At 40.9% G+C, this 20,281-nt stretch overlaps 1 protein-coding gene across 3 annotated transcripts in view; it reads right to left on the bottom strand.

Moving 5' to 3' along the window:
* The window catches only part of LOC120879597 (microtubule-associated serine/threonine-protein kinase 4-like), a 176,042-nt gene that overhangs the window by 119,270 nt on the left and 36,491 nt on the right, over positions 1-20,281 (bottom strand). For all 3 annotated transcript variants that reach the window (XM_040262637.1, XM_040262638.1, XM_040262639.1), the window contains exon 2: positions 804-892. In XM_040262637.1, the coding sequence (XP_040118571.1) occupies positions 804-892 (89 nt within the window). The remainder of the gene's footprint in view (positions 1-803; positions 893-20,281) is intronic.

Below are 20,281 nucleotides of genomic sequence, written 5' to 3'. Positions count from 1 at the left end.
GGCACACTGAATATTTTAAGGTGAAGGGATATGAGGAACAACGTATGGAGGAAGGGCTTTCTGTCTTGCCTCACAAGCAGGTCATAAAATGTTCATGTGAGAGGCACACTCTCTACACCTGGAGGAAGGAGGCGGAGACTTCTTATCTCTGAAGACAAGGGACAAAGAAGAATCTGAACAAACATGTCTTGCTGAGTTTTCCCCAGCTTACTAAGATTAACCTACCTTTGTCCTATACATCTTTGCACGACTCCCCATTCTTGATCAAAACTGTAAAAACAGTCTAATTTAACTCTTTCTTTGGATTTTCATTTCCTTATGAACGCTCCATAACATATACATTAAATCAATGTGCATGCTTTTCTTCGTAATTTGTCTCTGGTTACCAGGGTTCACAGTGGAGAAGTTAGGAGGGGAGAGAGAAAGATATTTTTCTTTCCCTACAGTTCTTACCACTAATCCACTGCATGTGAATTATCATGGCTATATGTCCAAAAGGAAATCCTAATATAGAAGCACGACTTGCATCATCCACAAATTTAGAGATGGAAAAAAAAAAAAAAAACTGAAATAAGACCTCATGAGGAATAAAAAGGAATTCTAGCTTTCAGAGTTCACGTGCTCAAAGAGAGGATGGACTGACTTCTCAAAAAGAACGATTTAGTGGTAAAGCAATAGAGAAACCAAGATAACAAGGTGTGGAGACACATCTAAATTTCAAAATGCCCAGCTTTTAAAAACTAGCAAGAAAAAAAAAAAAAACTACAAGAATGAGTAAAACAGAACTCAAAGTAATTTATTACCTGCATGAGCAGAAAGAGGTGAGTGGGGCCGAGGCAATGCTGGGGACTGTCCATTGCCTATCAAGCTTTTCCGGTTGCTGGTTCGGCAACTGTCAAAAGGAAAGGAAAAACGGTTTAAAACCGTTAAAGAGAACCTAGCATCCGTAATGTTCAAGTATGTTCAAAGTAGACATAGCTTAGATTGAACAATCTCTCTGCTCATGTTACTTCTAAAATTTTTGCAATATGCAGTCACTAATATTTGAAAGGTGGTTGTTTTCTGAATAGCAGAAAATATAATATATTCATATCATATATAACACAATCAATATTCTTCACCACCAGTGAAGTTATAATCAAATGCCTTCTTTTGGTTCTTGACTGCAAATAGGTAACATGCCATATACACAAGTGATAAGGATTCAAATCAGCAAACCCCAGGTAGCATCTCTGTTGACATGAAATTTCTAATACAAAATTACATGCAATGAAGCGCAATGACATTAATCTTACAATGAGGCACTAATTAAAAATCTAATTATTTAGACAAATTTCATACTTGTGCCTTTTGTCAATAAAACAGCTGATGCCTAAGATACATATATAATATTTCACTACTCATTCATTTTGCATCTCATACAGCACTCAAATTCCTATTTTGGGAATCATAAAAACAGATTCCAGTTTGTATTAAAATAAAAACAAAGCCCTTTTCTCATAGGCACATCACCTACTATTTTTTATCCTGGTACCCAGTGAGTAGAAATAAATTGCTACAGATATGCACAGGGCAACAACTACAGGACAACTATTTGTTTCCTGTTTCTGCTACTAGAAAGTTATAAAATGGTTGATTTGACTCCAAACTTTCACAAGCCTTAAAGCATAAGGCAACGGTTGATGATGAAGTGGATATTATCTTACTTTCCTTTGCTTCTCTGCAGCACAGACTGCTACATCATAACCATGGTTAGAAAAGGATAATAAAAACCAGCAGGTTACCTCCTTGAACTCACTTATAAGGTTCACTGTAATTCCATCCTCCTACACTAGAGCTGCCTTTAACCACCATTACAGATTTATTGTAATTTCTTCCTAATTCAGAATATATCTCTGTTACAGTACTCTTTAAACAGGAATTTTCACCTACTTTTAAGTAACATATGGTGGACATATCTGAGAGTTTGTATAAAATATATGAAAGGAACATTTCTAAATACTTTTGAATAACACATTTCAAAACCAAACCAAATTTCTTTCCACAATATTGACTTGGGGAACCAATCCTCTCTTTTAGATGTTTGCTACCTATTATCATTTGTCAGCATTCTCATATTTATAATTTCTTAAGGTCAGGCTACATCATTTTACTTTCCTTACTGGAGCAATCAACAGCCCTTAGCATTATCTATGTGTTTAATTAAGATCATGTGTACTCAGCCTTAAAGAAGTTGTTGCATAAGAATAGACCCTTGATACTTAATTATGAAGGTGGAATGTGGTATTATCAACTCATCTATCAAGAATCATTATTTGATCTATTAATAAATTCATAATCAAGTCAGATCATGTGTGTGTTTTTTAAAGAAATATTTTATACACTGTATTTTATGTTAATTCAAATTAATATCTTTCATTTTAATATAAATATTAAATATATCAACTTGCTGATGTTAATAAAAGAAATTATAAATGACAGATCTATATCCTGGAACTCTCACCAAAGTCATTTGCTAATTTGAGGAAACTGGCTAAAACACAGGCTAACTTACACAGAAATGGAAATAAGTGTTATTTTTTACATTTAGTATTTTATCTAATCATTTATGTAAATTTTCTATTGACATTCAATTATTAATTTATATAAATTAAATGAATAAGAAATATCTATCAATTGATATCTACTGATATTGATATATCAATAGAAACAGTAATCTAATGAATATTTACATAAGGACATTAGTGAAGTATGTGGACTTAAAATTTAGAAAATGATATTTCTTAAAAATTTTTAATTAAATTTTCCTGAGACATATATAGAGTATAACTAGTCCAGTACCACAGCAAGAAAGTAGCCAACAATTTGTATCTAAAACAAAGAAAAACACAAACAAAAATTCTCACAATTGTATCAGTTATTTAAAGTCTACCAGAATAAATGGATATTGAAAAAGCACTGATTTGAAAAATGTGATTTAGAAAAAATATCTCAAAAAGAAATGTCTGACTAAAATGATGGTATCTACTTGTTTCTCCTCAAACCAGTCAATACTAAGGGAAATCAACCCTGAATATTCATTGGAAAGACTGATGCTGGAGCTGAAGCTCCAGTGCTTTGGTCACCTGATGCAAAGAGCTGACTCATTGGAAAAAACCCTGATGCTGGGAAAGATTGAAGGCAAATGAGAAGGGGGCGGCAGAGGATGAAATGGTTAGATAGCGTCACTGACTCAATGGATATGAATTTGAGCAAACTCTCGGAGATAGTGGAGGGCAGAGGAGCCTGGTGTGCTACACTCTTTGGGGTTGCAAAGAGTCAGACACAATTTAATGACTGAACAATAGCAACAATCCACTTGTGTGGTCAATATAACAACATAAAATATAAAAATAAGAACAAAGTTTATATTACACTCATCCCATGTTTGCCCATTGTCTAAAAAGATTTGTAATGTTTACAAATTGATGATTGTGAATATAATTAAGGATGAAGAAAAATAGGAGTCTTTACCTAATAACACAAGAGCAAGTTAGAGGAAGTTAAAAACAAGTTGCCTCAGAATTTGAACAGTTCACCATTAAGACACTGGTATTGTGTTACACAAATCCTTAAATAGTTGAGGCATATCTTATTGACAAATGTGATGAGCAGTCAAAACTGAGGTTGTCCTCTCTAACCTCTATACTGATCTTTAGCATGAAGCTAGAGAGAGAAGTAAAATTTTTGAATCTCTCAAAATCAAACATGAAGCTTTTAAACATGAAAAGTTCCTCAGCATGGCAAAACCAGACTTTACAAAAGGCAGAAATTTAGATATGTACACACATATCTACACTCACAAAATAGAGTCTTGGCCTCTCAAATGAACTTATTTGTTGCTAATATTTTTAAGGGTAAAGAGGCATATTTTATATTATATTTAACCTTAAAGCACCTAGATCTTGAGATTTTATATATATATATAATACACACACACACACATACATATATATGAAAGTATTAGTCACTCAGTCATGTCTGACTCTCAGATCCCATGGACTGTAGCCCACCAGGTTTCTCTGCCCATGGAATTTTCCAGGCAAGGATACTGGAATGGTTGCCATTCCCTTCTCCGGGAGATCTTCCTGACCCAGGAATCTAACCCAGGCCTCCTGCACTGCAGGCAGATTATTTACGTTCTAAGCCACTAGGGAAACCCATATATCTCAAGTATATGTATATATTAAGTGCATGTGTGTGGTGGTGGTGGTTTAGTCATGCCCAACTCCTGCAACCCCACAGACTGTAGCCTGCCAGGCTCCTCTGTCCATGGGATTCTCTAGCCAAGAATACTGGAGTGGGTTGCCATTTCCTTCTCTATATATTAAGTGTGTGTGTGTGTGTGTCTGTGTGTGTACTTTAAAAATACTGGACCCTATTGAGATATTCTGTACCTAACTTTTCAAAGTTGGAGAGGAGGGTGGTCATCCAATCTCATTGTCACCTACTTCTGGTATCTCTGAGAGTCACTTATTATTCTAAGCACCTGATTCAAAATAAATGAATTAAAATCTGCCTTTAACCCCAAAACAAGAGCACTCCTAGTGGACGGGGCCTGAATATTGACGACCTAGATTGCCACAGCACCTGGCACCATCTGCGTTAATAATGACACTGGTGTAAAATGCTGCCCTGACCTCTGTTGTCATTATTTATTTATCCAGGCATCACACTCTTATCCTGATGAAAGGGAGGAGCTCATGGCTAGCAGTGTGAGGCAGGCTGCCCCGGAGCTGGTGACCACACCATTCTCATTTAACCCGTAAAGTGATGAAGCGGTGGCGACATCACCACTTGAGCCAAATCAAGGTCCCTTTTCTTTCAGCAGCACAACCAAGGTGAAGCACGCTTGCTTTTTCTCAAGCCCCGTCAAAGGGGAAAAACAGGCGCCATCCTACCAGGCACAACAGGAAAATCATTCCTACTGTAGCAGGAATATCTTAACTGAAAATTTACCTTCTTCTAACCGTTTGAGCTTGTAAAGTCCAGTTCAGCCTTAGGAATCTTCAAGGTATTTGATTGTAAAAGTGAAACTAAAGAACCATTATGAATTCAGGTTCCAGCTATCCCTTCCCAAAATACAATCTCTTTATTTCATTCTTTAAGAAGAAATGGAAGTCATCCACCCTGACGGTGCTTGGTTCTTAATGCCAAACCCAGGAAGAGCCAATGCCCACAGAGTGCCTGCTTCTCCTCAGGACACCCAGCTGAAAACAAGGCGTGGGGCACAGCCTGTAGACAACATGCTCAGTTGCCCTCTCATCTGCGGAGGTGACACAATGGCACAGACTCTTCACTTGCAAAATCTGAATTCAGCCCAAGAAGACAACCCTGTACAACTTGAGACAACAGCAAAGGTAAGACGGTGGACTAGAACAGGGGCTGATGGTGCCAAGTGAGCCTTCCTTATTACCTCATTCCTCTGGTTCCTCCCTGGAAAGACCCGCCTACTGACAGACAACACACACACAAACACAGACGCACACACACACACCCAAGCTACAATTACTGTTGACTATGAACCTGGGATCTGAGAAGAATGGAAGGTGCAAAGGCGATGACAGTATTTCCAAGTGAGTAGGACTGTCTACCCCTGCGGGCTGGGAGGCAAGTCGGGTGGGGACACAACCTCTGTGAGAAGACTGTCACAGCTGGACGAGCACTCAGGCGGAGACTCTTGAGCGTGACGGGAGGCCACCACCGGGAAGAACTTCCTTTCTCAGCATGGTGTTTTGGCTCAGGCAGGTGACCTGAGGCTCACACAGGGTGCCACCTGCTCCCTGAGCTCACCAGGGCAGTTTCACAAGGAGCTCCTCAATCTTCCCATGCCTGCCAACAGCGCCTTCGTTTGTCAGGAACATGGAGAGACAAACCATGCGTTCTACTGTGTAAGTCAGGCCTAACTCAGAGTGAGGGACAAAGGACCATGAGCTACCACCTGAGGGAAGGGCAAAGCGCTGTATGGACTTTCGGCCCAGAGGACCCATATTCTGCTGCTGCCTAGACTGTCCTGCTCAGAGCTCCCTATGAAGGGTTTGGAGGGACCTGTACACGTCTCACACCTCGATCTGCCACATCTCTCCTGGCAGAGGAACCAGTTAATTATCCTCTGACAGGGCTGTAAAAGCTGTGAGGCCCACCAGGCTGTGGCCTTCTGCAACAGCTCTGAGTGGCTGAAATGATGCTTAATTTTAAATTATAATCATCTGGGGACACGAATACTGATTGTGTCTAATGGCGGCGAGACAAGCTGAGAAAGCAAAACCCCAACAGGCAGTCATTTCCAACGGTCGCTGCTGACGTGAGAGGTCAACACTCAGTAAGAGAGAGGGCTGACCAAGGCTGTGGGGCAGGGGACTGCCGAGGAAGAGCCCCAGGAATTCTGAACAGCTAGGCTATAATTTATTAATTCATCTCGATGGAAAATTTGATAAATTTGCACAGGAGGCCAATTATAGACCAAAGCTGTACTGAATGTGAACATCTGTTAACTATATTCTGATACCTTAATAGAATCTGACACCGAATACTCTTTAAACAAAGAGGAAGGCAGAAGTAGAGGAAAACTGGGTGTGACCAGAGGGTAGAAATTATCCTGTTCATGTGGTATTGCTGAAAACATGTTATAAAACAGGCAAGCTTCTGTTTCCTCATCTTTACAATGAAGGGGCTGGATCAGATCAGAGGCGTCATTACCTATTTTTGTTTGGCTTATGAAATTTTAAAAATATCGAAAATACAAAAAAATAACCAAATACTTCCTACCACCTAGAATATCAATGCTATCATTTTGTGATATTTATTCCTAGGATTTAGTAAAGATTACATATATATATACTAAAGATACAGAAGGAAATGTACATTTTGCCATCCAAAACATCCAAACGAATGAACATTTTCCACTCTGCATCCAGGCAATTCTAAAAGAATTGTGGCTGGTAGCTTTCCCATCCATTCTTGATACACTCATATACATATACAAATACCTACACCTAACAACATTTGTGTGTGCGTCTGTATTTTCACTACTGGTGCCATGTATCAGGAAAAACTGACAAAGACTTGGAACTGTGCAAAAGAGATGAATGGCTTTCCTTTCAGTAGCTGGGAAGGCTTTGTGCAATGAGCCCCCAAGAGATTATCTGGTTCCATCAGGTGTATACCTTCCACTGTCTTTTTAGTGACTGCAGCTGCTGCTGCTGCTAAGTCGCTTCAGTCGTGTCCAACTCTGTGCGACCCCGTAGATGGCAGCCCACCAGGCTCCCCCGTCCCTGGGATTCTCCAGGCAAGAACACTGGAGTGGGTTGCCATTTCCTTCTCCAAAGCATGAAAGTGAAAAGTGAAAGTGAAGCCGCTCAGTCGTGTCCGACTCTTAGCAACTCCATGGACTGCAGCCTACCAGGCTACTCTGTCCATGGGATTTTCCAGGCAAGAGTACTGGAGTGGGGTGCCATTGCCTACTCCCTCAGTTCAGTTCAGTCGCTCAGCCGTGTCCGACTCTTTGCGACCCCATGAATCGCAGCACGCCAGGCCTCCCTGTCCATCACCATCTCCCAGAGTTCACTCAGACTCACGTCCATCGAGTCAGTGATGCCATCCAGCCATCTCATCCTCTGTCGTCCCCTTCTCCTCCTGCCCCCAATCCCTCCCAGCATCAGAGTTTTTTCCAGTGAGTCAACTCTTCACATGAGGTGGCCAAAGTACTGGAGTTTCAGCTTTAGCATCATTCCTTCCAAAGAAATCCCAGGGTTGATCTCCTTGCAGTCCAAGGGACTCTCAAGAGTCGTCTCCAACACCACAGTTCAAAAGCATCAATTCTTCGGCGCTCTGCCTTCTTCACAGTCCAACTCTCACATCCATACATGACCACTGGAAAAACCATAGCCTTGACTAGACGGACCTTAGTCGGCAAAGTAATGTCTCTGCTTTTGAATATGCTATCTAGGTTGGTCATAACTTTTCTTCCAAGGAGTAAGCGTCTTTTAATTTCATGACTGCAGTCAGCATCTGCAGTGATTTTGCAGCCCCCAAAAATAAAGTCTGACACCATTTCCACTGTTTCCCCATCTATTTCCCATGAAGTGATGGGACCGGATGCCAGGATCTTCGTTTTCTGAATGTTGAGCTTTAGGCCAACTTTTTCACTCTTCTCTTTCACTTTCATCAAGAGGCTTTTTAGCTGCTCTTCACTCCCTAGGCTACCTTAAAACTCTGTAGGGGTTGGAGTTCAGTCGGAGAAAATGAGCAGTAACACAAGTGATTCTTGTTCACATTACTAGACCATAAAATGTCTAGTAAATTCATTTACAACACACAAATGAACTTTGTCTAGTACCAATACAGTTAATATCCACTCATAAAAAGTAACTTCAAACATTTAATTTCATTGTCTTACAAGATATTAACTAGTTTTATATTTGCTGTCAAATTTTATTTCATCATTTTTATTAAATATATATAATGTCATATATATATATTTTAACATATTTATTCACACATATATATATGGTTTTCAAAATCTCTTACCGTTATCCTCATTAATAAGCAAATTAAATCCTTGACACATTTATTTTATATTTGTATGACCGCCACGTTTCTGACTTTTTGGATAAACTGTACTTTAGCACAAACTATATATTATAGATATCCTATAACTTAATTTTTTCACTCAACATTATATTTTTTAGATTTGCTCATGGCCACATAAAGATGGATTTAATTCATGCTTTTTTTTAGATCACTCATTTGAAGCAGATTTTAGAATTAAGTGCACTAAAATTATATGTACCATGGACACGTCTTTTTTTCTTTGTGCAACATTAAGTATCTAGGCCTCTCTGTATTTGCAAATCTGATTGCAAAAAAAAAAGCCTTGAAAAGTATCTTTGAGACTAAATTTGAAAGAAAAATCATACACACAACAGAAAGTAAATCTTCCTACAATTTCCCTTGGACCCCTCTCCCTCACATCCTTAATTCCTTCAGATGCTCCCACGCCCTTCTCTCCATGTCTGCCTTCATACTACTGTCTTCACCAGAAACGACTTTTTGTCTCTCATATATAAGTCAATCTGCCCTTCCCCTGGGCTGCTTCAGGTCTACAGCTCTGCCCCTCTTCCTGGACAGCACAACAAGGCCATAGCTGGCAGCCAGCTGGATAAGCTCTAGTCCCCCTCAGAAGGCAACAGGAAACAAAGCATTAATATTCCTGACTCTGTGATAGACTCTGTTATTTAATCTGTATGCAGGTCAGGAAGCAACAGTTAGAACTGGACATGGAACAACAGACTGGTTCCAAATAGGAAAAGGAGTACGTCAAGGCTGTATATTGTCACTCTGCTTATTTAACTTCTATGCAGAGGACATCATGAGAAATGCTGGACTGGAAGAAACACAAGCTGGCATCAAGATTGCCAGGAGAAATACCAATAACCTCAGATATGCAGATGACACCACCCTTATGGCAGAAAGTGAAGAGGAACTCAAAAGCCTCTTGATGAAAGTGAAAGAGGAGAGTGAAAAAGTTGGCTTAAAGCTCAACATTCAGAAAACGAAGATCATGGCATCTGGTCCCATCACTTCATGGGAAATAGATGGGGAAACAGTGGAAATAGTGTCAGACTTTATTTTTTTGGACTCCAAAATCACTGCAGACGCTGACTGCAGTCATGAAATTAAAAGACGCTTACTCCTTGGAAGAAAAGTTATGACCAACCTAGATAGCATATTCAAAAGCAAAGACATTACTCTGACGACTAAGGTCCGTCTAGTCAAGGCTATGGTTTTTCCAGTGGTCATGTATGGATGTGAGAGTTGGACTGTGAAGAAGGCAGAGTGCCGAAGAATTGATGCTTTTGAACTGTGCTGTTGGAGAAGACTCTTGAGAGTCCCTTGGACTGCAAGGAAACCCAACCAGTCCATTCTGAAGGAGATCAGCCCTGGGATTTCTTTGGAAGCAATGATGCTGAAGCTGAAACTCCAGTACTTTGGCCACCTCATGCGAAGAGTTGACTCACTGGAAAAGACTCTGCTGCTGGGAGGGATTGGGGGCAGGAGGAGAAGGGGACGACAGAGGATGAGATGGCTGGATGGCATCACTGACTCGATGGACGTGAGTCTGAGTGAACTCTGGGAGTTGGTGATGGACAGGGAGGCCTGGCGTGCTGCGATTCATGGCGTCGTAAAGAGTCGGACGTGATTGAGCAACTGAACTGAACTGAAGTGAAAGTCACTCAGTTATGTCTGACTCTTTGTGACCCCATGGACTGTAGCCTGCCAGGCTCCTCTGTCCATGGAATTCTCCAGGAAAGAATACTGGAGTGGGTAGCCATTCCCTTCTCCAGGGGATCTTCCTAACCCAGGGACTGAACCTGGGTTTTCTGCATTGCAGGTGGAATCTTTACAATCTGAGCCACCAAGGAAGCCCAAGGTAAAGTTAAGACACTGTTAACATCTTCCCTATGCCCTGTGAGATTAGGGCTCCAACAAAGCTTCCATGAATTCATCCAACAAATTACTTTTTGAGTCCCTAATACATGCTAGGTACTATTCTAAACTATTTTGGGCTCCAAAATCACTGCACATGGTGACTGCAAACACAAAATTAAAAGATGCTTGCCCTCCTTGGAAGAAAAGCTATGACAAACCTAGACAGCATATTAAAAAGCAGAGATACTTTTCCAAAAAAGGTCCATCTAGTCTATGGTTTTTATGTTTTTTTTTCCAGTAGTCATGTATGGATGTGAGAGTTGGACCATAAAGAAGGCTGAGTGCCGAAGAATTGATGCTTTTGAACTATGGTGTTGGAGAAGACTCTTGAGAGTCTCTTGGACAGCAAGGAAATCAAATCAGTCAATCCTAAAAGAAATCAACCCTAAATATTCACTGGAAGGACTGATGCTGAAGCTGAAGCTCCAATACTCTGACCACCTGATGCAAAGGGCCAAATCACTGGAAAAGACCCTGATGCTCGGAAAGATTGAGGGCAGGAAAAGAAGGGGGTGACGAGAGGATGAGATGGTTGGATGGCATCACTGACTCAAGGAACATGAGTTTTAGGCAAACTCTGGGAGAAAGTGAGGCACAGGGAAGCCTGGCGTGCTACAGTTCATGGGGTCACAAAGAGTTGGCAAGACTTAGCAACTGCACAACATCTCTTCTAAACAAACAAATATCACTGCTGTCCTCTGGAGACCTACATTCTAGAGGAGGAAGAAGATAATAAACACAATAAATTAGCAGAATAGGATTGGAGATGGTGATGGTATTTGTAGTACGAGAGATGGCAGTGGAGAAGAATGATGCAGACTGTAGGACGCAGCAGTGGATGTGGGGAATCACAGTTTCAAACAGGGGGTTAGGAAAAGCTGCACTGGGAGGGTGGTATTCGAGGGAGACCAGAAGGATGAGGGAGTGAGCATTCAGTGAGAGCAAAGGGCCCAAGGCAGCAGGGCTCCAGGACCAGCTAGCAGGCCAGAGAAGAGGAGCGGAGCTGCTCAGACACGAGCAGCAAAGAGGCCAATGGACAGAGGATGGGGCCCACTGTGGCAGCTCGCAGGCCACAGGACCGGGACGGGTTTTACTCTGGGCGAAAAGGGAAGCTGTTGGAAGGTTTATGAACACCACATGATCTTTGTTCCCAGAGAATCATTCCAACCAGAGGAGGAGGGAGGGAGACCAGCGAGAAAGCAGGTGGGCAGGGGTAGAAGTACATTCTCATCTCCATGCCTTGACTCATGCCTCTACAGCATTTCGTTTTAAAAAGTCATGCCCAAAATCACCTCCAAGATTCAATGCAAGTATGAAAGTGAGCCATACTCTTTCATACAGCCTCCGAAATGCTGGAGAAAGAGCAGGTAGCCAGCACTGTGCTGATGGCTGAGCAGATAGTGTCAGGCCTCTGTATACTGGCATCAGTGTAATAACCTAGTTTATCATTTTCTGGGGTATATTATTATGAACACTTAGTACTGATGTTATCAGCTTGATACTTGAACTTAACTTTTCCATTAGTAGAAAAACTCCTTTTTAAAGACATTAATTATCATGGAAATGAATGACTGCTCATACAGTTTTCAGGTAGGAGCAAAAAATTTAGGCTAATTACATACCCAGAGGAAGGTATAAGTCTTGAAGCTTTCAAAAATTCTTAGGAAAATCAAGAGGAGTATGTATATGTATATGTGTGTGTGTGTGTGTGTGTATTACTATATACAGTACTTCTCAGAAATATATCTAATCCATTAAGATAAGCCCTTGGTGAGATCTAGCCCAACGTTCCATCTTTGCAGGGGAGAAGAGATGGCTGAATATATAGATACTGGCAAAATGCTATTCAATGCAACAAACATTTATGGAATGTCTATTCCTACGTACCAAGTACTATGGGAAATAAAAAAATGAAGAAAACACTCTCAAAGTGTTTAAAGTGTAAAAGAAGAGCTAAGACTGATTCACAGATAACTGTATTCTTAGGCAGAATCTGGCAGAGATGTACAAACAAAAATATGCTGCTATCTAAAGTGTGAGATAAAACCTCCATCAGGCTCAGGATTTTAGAGTGTACACTCAGTAGGGGAAACTGTCCCTCCATTTCAGAAGTCTTCCCTAAACAACCCCTTAAACTCAGTGACCTGCCTGACACAAACTTTTTAAACCTATTTCGTCTTAATTATTCCATTTTGCGGCTACTGCAAAGCAAGATACACAAACAGAGCTAACTCTATGAGGCTGACACGGTGAGCTCCGACGTCACGTGAGAGCATGTGACAGATGGGTGGGCTGACACGCACCATGTTGCACCAGCAACCCTGGCAAGCAGAGCATCCACTCTGCCGGTACTCGTGCATTCAGTAAACATAACCAGGGACTCCACCGGGAGCTTACAGTCTAGGAGATGGGGGACAAGTTCCTTGAGGTCAAGGACTGTATGTTATGCATAGTAAATCTCTTTGGATACTCAGAAAACTACCGAAAATAAAAATGATTTGAATACAGAGTCAGTAAATATTTTTTAATAACTACATATAGTTCCTGTCTTTAAGAAGTTTCTAGTTTAACTTGGAGGACACACATAGTCTAGTCTGTAAGACTAAACTGATCCAAGATGGTATTACAGTTAATTCTAGTTTGATCAAGAATATGTTTCTGTTGTGTAACAGAAAACACAAAGAACTGACAGCTTTATATGATGTGAAACATCTTACTGAGAAAATCTACATACATGTCACTCTGAATAAAACAAAATGGGATAATCGGTGGAGTTCAGAGAGGGGCATAATACAATGGTCAAAGTCAAGCAGGAGCTGGTAATAATGCGGGATTTATGGTAGCAACATTAAGTCCAACTGCTGAAAATGTTAGAAGTAAAAAATAATTAAAGTGAGAAGACTCTCAATACCTGTTAATTTTTGCAGCACAATGTATCTGCAGCACGTGTTATAGGACATACCTAGACTCATGTCCCCCAGGAATCCTAAGACAACAGGGCAGGTCATCTATTTGAACGAAGACACTTAAAAGGCTGGAACAGTCAATGAAGAGATGAATTCTGTGACTAATGCTTTTGATTAGTCACATAGAGTATAATAGCTTAAACCTCATGAAAGACACATACCAAAGACTGTACTTGAGACGAAGGTGTGGAGAAAATGCTGCAAAGGTAAGGTCAAGAGGTGAAGAGTATGTGCTGTATCTTGGTAGACTGCTCCAAAGGTTGATCTGGCCAAACATTGTCTGGAGTCATTCAAAATTATGGTCTAATCTGTGCTTCTATCACCTGGCTGGGCTGACCTCTGACTGGGCTATCAAAGAGGCAATGAGATTCAGCGAGGGAAGGGACAGAGGTGGTGGCCCCAATTTTATAACTGGGTAAAGGGTCATAAAAACAAACAGCTATAAGACTGACACATAAGCCTTTGGTTGTTCTCAGGACAGCTTTGGCCAGGGACCAAAGGTAAGTCTACAGACATGTTTGAGAGTTAAGGAAAAATAAAACACAAACGAATGTTCTTTTAAACCTCTCGTGTTGTGGGGGTGGGGGGTGTGCATGACACATTTTTTTAAAGTTTCCATGTTTCATCTTCAGCATGGATAAAAGTCACAACTTGATACACTTTATTTACTAAGCAGCAGAAAGCCAAGTACAGAAATTACTTTTAATGAATTTAATAGCACTGGATTTTTCCCAGTTGGCCAGTGTTATGCAAAGATATTAAAAAAAAAAAAAAAACCCCACTAAGAAAGTGGTGGCAACACCAAATCAGAGAAAATACAACAGCTTAAATCTAATGTTCCTTTCTCCTTTCTGGAAATACTATAATGAAATTTCACTATTAACTTCTTCCCTCTGTACCTAGTACCTCCTGCTTTATGGCTTTAAACAAATGGTCACCAGTTCTATAAATCTGGATTGAAAGATTGTCTTATATTCAAATCTTACTTGAACATATATGCAGCAGCTGAACTGATACACTGTTATTCTGCCCACTCCAGGGTCTCCATATATAAATCGAATCTGTTTAGCTCACTACATCTGGAAACACCGAATTTGGTGGATATGTTTCACTGCGAAAGTGCTGGTCAGTAGCACTCAGTAGCATCCATCTCTTTCCTATCCCATAAACTGGGGCCTGCCAGGCTTCTCTGTCCATGGAATTCTCTGGGCTAGCATCCTGGAGTAGGTAGCTATTCCCTCCTCTAGGAGATCTTCCTGACAGGAACCAAACCCAGGTCTCCTGCATTGCCGGCAGATTCATTACCGTGTGGGCCGTCAGGGAAGCCCATGCCTCGCTCTCGTAGGGTAATTTAACCACAAAGCTGAAGATGACCCATACAATCAGTTTCCCCTTTTCGGTTCAGAGGATTCTGGGGCCACTCTAATCTGACCCACAAAAAGGGTGGAGGAGTTGACTTCTGTAACCACTGGATTTCCTTTTATGACACTTGACAGAAATTTATGTCAAGCCCAGAATGAACAGCATGACTGTATAACGCCCTTCCAACTGGAAAGCATTTTGCATTTACAGCAATTTGGCATAATACTTTGCTCACAAGTGAACTGTCTCTGATTCCTGCGCCTCCACAGTCAGAACACAAACAGACACACACGGAAAGCCCACATCTGAGCTCCACTTTGTGCTTTTCTGTGAGGAAACGTCAGGTGGCAAAAAGCCAGCCTCTTTCGGTTCAGTATGTTTTGCTGCTGGCTGTGCCCAACTCAGAATCTTGCAAAATGACATTCTGCTAATGACAGGAATATCAAAGCTGTGATAATGGGCACAAGTGGAAGAAAATGTTTCCTAAATGGAAAAACAACAGGAAAACTGCCAAATGGATATTAAAATAAGTCGCGTGTTCCTTCCATCCTTAAGTGTTGAGTGCCCTACTATTCATGGCCAATGAGAAAGGAAAAGCAGATCTCTAAGGAGGAAAGAATAGCCCAACTGGATGGAAAGCACAGAAAGAAAAGAAAAAAAACAAGAGGTCAGGGAATGTTTTCCCTTAATTAACTTGACAGATGCCTTTTCTCTTCCTCATTTGCATCCACTGATGTTTTCTTGGTCTCTCATCTTGCAAAGATGAAATTGGCCACAAGGAACCAATTCTGTATCTAAAGACAGGAGGGCTGGGACGATACCAGAAGACGCTGGTCTTTAAATTGCTCAGTACTCAGTCTGGGTAATGAATGAAGTCTCCTTGCTCTTGCAATTTGTGGGCTGAGCCACAGAATTTTACCTCTGGAAGATGATGTAATGACTTCCAAGGCAGCACCACCAACTTGTGGCAAATAAGGCTTAGGAAAGGAGGTCATGTGGGCTCCCACAACCAAGGTACACTCAAAGTTTGAAATATCTACATTAGGCACAGAAATACATTTAACTACGTCTTATGTATTACACATTCCACAAAGGAAAAGGTAGTTCGGTTTTAGATTTCACTGATTGTCTATTTCTTAGGAGAGTACAGTTGTAAAATACAAGGACTTGCCATTGATTGGTAGAGCTGGTTTTAAATTGAGGTCATCTACTGATCTGTAGACTAGGGTAAAAATCTGAACTACTTCTGAGGGTTAAGTAGAAATGAAATGAGATAACGCATGTGAAGAAAGTATCACAGTGCTTGGCATAATGAGTACTTCATAAATATTAGCTGTCAAAAGAAAACATTTTGTGACATTTAAAATGTATAACTAACAAGGTCCTACTGTATAACACAGGGAACTCTGCTCAATGTTATGTGACAGCCTGAATGGGAAGGGAGTTTGGGAGAGAATGGTTACAAGTATAGCTATGGCTGAGTCCCATTGCTGCCCACGTGACTCTATCACAACATTGTTGATCGGTTACACTCCAATGTAAAATACAAAGTTTTAAAAGAAAAAAAACGAAAACGTTTTGGTCTTTCTTTCTTCAGTACATCCTTTCATGAATACATGCTTTCCTATATAGAATGTTACACTAAGGCTTTTTCCCCAAGGATTGGGGAACAAGATGCACAAGATAGCCCATAGAATTAACTTCTAAAATCAATACAATGAATTATGCAAGAGCTAAAGAGGCTGGTTCCAAGGCAGCAGGATTGACAATAAATGTAAATATTAACACAGTTATAGAAAGAATGTAACAATAAGAAGGACGATTGATTAGCTTTAGAAACATAGAAAAACAAAAACTGCAGAACCACCAGTCAACTGTGCCTCCAAGGGCTTCAAATTGGCACCCTCAAGGTGAAGGGCACGGAAGGGACTGAACCCAACACAGACTTCATTTCAGATCAACTCTCAAAATCACGTGCATCCATCCACCTCTGCCCGAAGCCATGGATCTTGTAAGCCAGCTAACGTGCCTTGCTCAGCTGCCATACCCCCAAGCCACCTTCGGACTACTTCAGGGAGAGGTCTGCCCAAAAGTGAATAACAAGAACAATAATGACAACTGCTAGCTTAGACTAAATGTCTTTTAATGCACCTCCAAGCAACTGCTTAATCTGCATGAGAATCCTGAGATAAGACTTACGTTTCTCCACATCTGACAGACTTAAAAGCTGAAGAACTGAGAAGTTCAGAAACTTGCCGAAGACCACACAGCTAATAAGTGGTAGGACAGGTATCCAAACCCAGGCAGTGTGCCTTCAGAACCTGTGCTTTTAGCCATTTTCTAAAATGTCTATAAAGCAAAGAGTAAGAACTTTGACGAGTCTAAACCCCGTACCAGTTGTCTGTCCTCCCTGTAAATTAATGTCTCAGCATTTCTGGTCCTACACATAAATCAGTGAGCTTACTAACCACAGACCCATGCCAAAGACATGGGGCTGCTCTTGGGATACCAACAAACTGGGTTTTTGAGCCTGTAGCCTGGCAGTCAGGTAGATGAGGTAGATCAAGTTCATAAGCTTCATACTCAGGTTGTCAAGTTTTTCTAGGAGCAGAAAGCCTGACCCAGGTGGACAGACCCCCGAGTGTGTCCTGTGATACATTTGTACATGGGGGTTTCCCAGGCGGCTCAGTGGTAAAGGATCTGCCTGCAATGCAGGAGACCCGGGTTCGATCCCTGGGTTGGGAAGATTCCCTGGAGAGGGAAATGGCAACCCACTCCAGTATTCTTGCCTGGAGAATCCCATGGACAGAGGAGCCTGGCAGCCTACAGCCCATGGGGTCACAAAGAACTAAACACGAGTGAGCACACACGTACACACATATTTGCACACGCAGTTAATCAGGCGCACAGAAGCCAGACAAGTAAGATGTCACGATTTGGACATTCCTTTCTCCGCAGTGTATTCTTGAGGATCCGAATGCAGATGAATGAACCGGCACGTAGATTAGCCATTTCAAGCAGGCATTTCCTCCTTATCCCTTCTCAAACCAGCTGGTCTAGTCAGACACAGCTAGGGAAAAGACTTGTGTTTAAGCATGTGTGATTCATATTCTTTTGTTAAATTGTGTCTTAGTTAAGACTTTAAAATTAAATCCAAGTTTCTGGATCATATCCTTGTTAATATGGCGTGGCTTTTTTCTTTTTTTTTTCTGTGTCTAGATATCTGACTCTTTAAGGATTAGAGAACACAGAAATCAGGAGCTGTGGTGTGAAGCCTCTTTGTAGGTACTGGTCTTAGAGGAAGGAGGATATTATAATATACATTAGGAAGTGAATTTAGCCAGCAAAAGATCTAAAACATACATATACTGACCATATTGAGATAAGCTTTTTTAAAAAAGAAGGATTTATAAATGATGTGTCTCAAAATACAACAAACTCAACGTTATAAAATGTACATATTTACGACTTCTATAAACCTGTGATCCCCAACCTTAGATTCTTCTATTGTACTTATTCTTTCAGGATGTCATTCCTTTGGTCCGGCATCTTCCCTTATTTTTTAAAATTAAAGTGTGTTAACTTCAGGCGTACAACAAAGTGATTCAACCCCATAACATCTTGTGGAAAAATCCGAATAAAATCTTTGGCCAACTTTATACATTGTTTCTTTCCAGATTCTTTGTGCTAATAGGTTATTACAAGATATTGACTATCAGCACCTGTGCTACACAGTAGGTCCTTGCTGTTTACCCATTTTTTAGACAGTAGTGCGTATCTGTTCGTCCCTAACTCCTAATTCCATCTGCCTCCATTCTTGCTTCCCAAAGACCTCTCAGAATCTGCGAGAGCATGTATACGAATGTCACTATGGAAAGAGGTTTCACTGAATTGTGTGAATTACATGAAAACTATGGCAGGAGTTCAGACAAGGCAGAGTGCCAGGAAAGCGTCATTTCCTAAGGAAAAGTTCCCTGCTGGCTTCACCTACCTTCACATCACCAGCCTGCCTCTTATGGGCACGGCCACCTATTTCTCACAGGGCCAGCCTTGTGTTCAAAGAGGTGACCTCATCATCCCAGCCTGGAATTTGGCCCTTATTAGTAAGTACCCTGAGCTCCAGAACAACACAGGCACTCCGCCTCTTCACCACATTCACCAGCCGTCCCACTTCAACTCATTCTGCATTCCCTGAAAGCAGTGACTCAGAGACATCCTCTTCATTGTGTTCCTGGACTCCAGTTTATTACAGTTATGGAATCCCTGACCTTCACAGGAAAACATTTCAAAGTAGAAATTCAAAGTAGAGAGATGGCACCCAACTGTGTAACATTTCCATATTGAAAAGGAACCAGTGTAACCTGCCCACCTGAAATTAAATTGCATCTCATGAGCAGAATTAAGATACTTCAACTTACTGAAAACAAATCATTGAGACTAAGAAAGAAATGAATGTGAACTCTCCCACTGGCTACTTGTGCTTATCATTTTTCTAAACAGACCCTCAATCCTATTGAAAGGGCAACATACCTATGAAAACAACAAGCTAAATCATCAGGAAAATAAAATCTGTCTATAGCTACCAAGTGAGTCTCTCCTTTGGCTTCGTGGCCACCTCATATTTTCATTTACATTCTAATCATAAAATTGTAGGGTTCACTTATATAACAAAGAGTGTTTTCTGCTTCGGTGTCAGATATTAGCTACACTGTTTAGTACAGCAGGTCCCAAAGTTTATGAACTCACCCAATGATATGTGTGCATGTAAGTTACTTCATATGAGTCTGACTCTTTGCAATCCTATGGACTGTAACCTACCAGGCTCCCCGGTCCTTTGGATTCTCCAGGCATGAATACTGGAGTGGGTTGCCGTGCCTTTCTCCAGGGGATCTTCCCGACCCAGGGATTGAACCCTAGTCTTAAGTTGCATTGGCAGGCGAGTTCTTTACCACTAGCGCCACTTGGTAAGCCCCACACAATTATAGAGTAAGTCAGCCTCAAGGACAATACCTCAAAACTGTATGTTTGGCAGAAATCAACACAACTCTGTAAAGCAATTATCCTTCAATTAAAAAATAAATAAAAATTGTGATGTTCTTCAAATGACAAAAACTGTCTCATTTTACTTAAAAAAAAAATCACACCTTGAGTTATGCCTTTTGCATCTGAAATCATCAGTACTATAAAATAATATTTAAACGGCAGATCAGTGGTAAGCAATAGGTCCTATCACCTTTCTACACACTGGGGACTAGCACCTGGTGATCACCAGTTTCACAAGACAAAGTTACCTCCTTCCCCTCCTCCAACACCACCGCCATCCACTTGATTTTCTTGTTTTAACTCAACTTGTTTTTCTGATGCACAGTTTGATCACATCACCAAAAACCCCAAGAGTTTTTAGAGCCTCTGACCCAGGCGGA

The sequence above is a fragment of the Oryx dammah genome, unplaced genomic scaffold (assembly GCF_014754425.2).
Source record: "Oryx dammah isolate SB20612 unplaced genomic scaffold, SCBI_Odam_1.1 HiC_scaffold_20, whole genome shotgun sequence".
In the NCBI taxonomy this organism is placed as follows: domain Eukaryota; kingdom Metazoa; phylum Chordata; class Mammalia; order Artiodactyla; family Bovidae; genus Oryx; species Oryx dammah.
The sequence above is the reverse complement of the archived record's forward strand: the minus strand, read 5'-3'. Positions and strand labels throughout refer to the sequence as shown.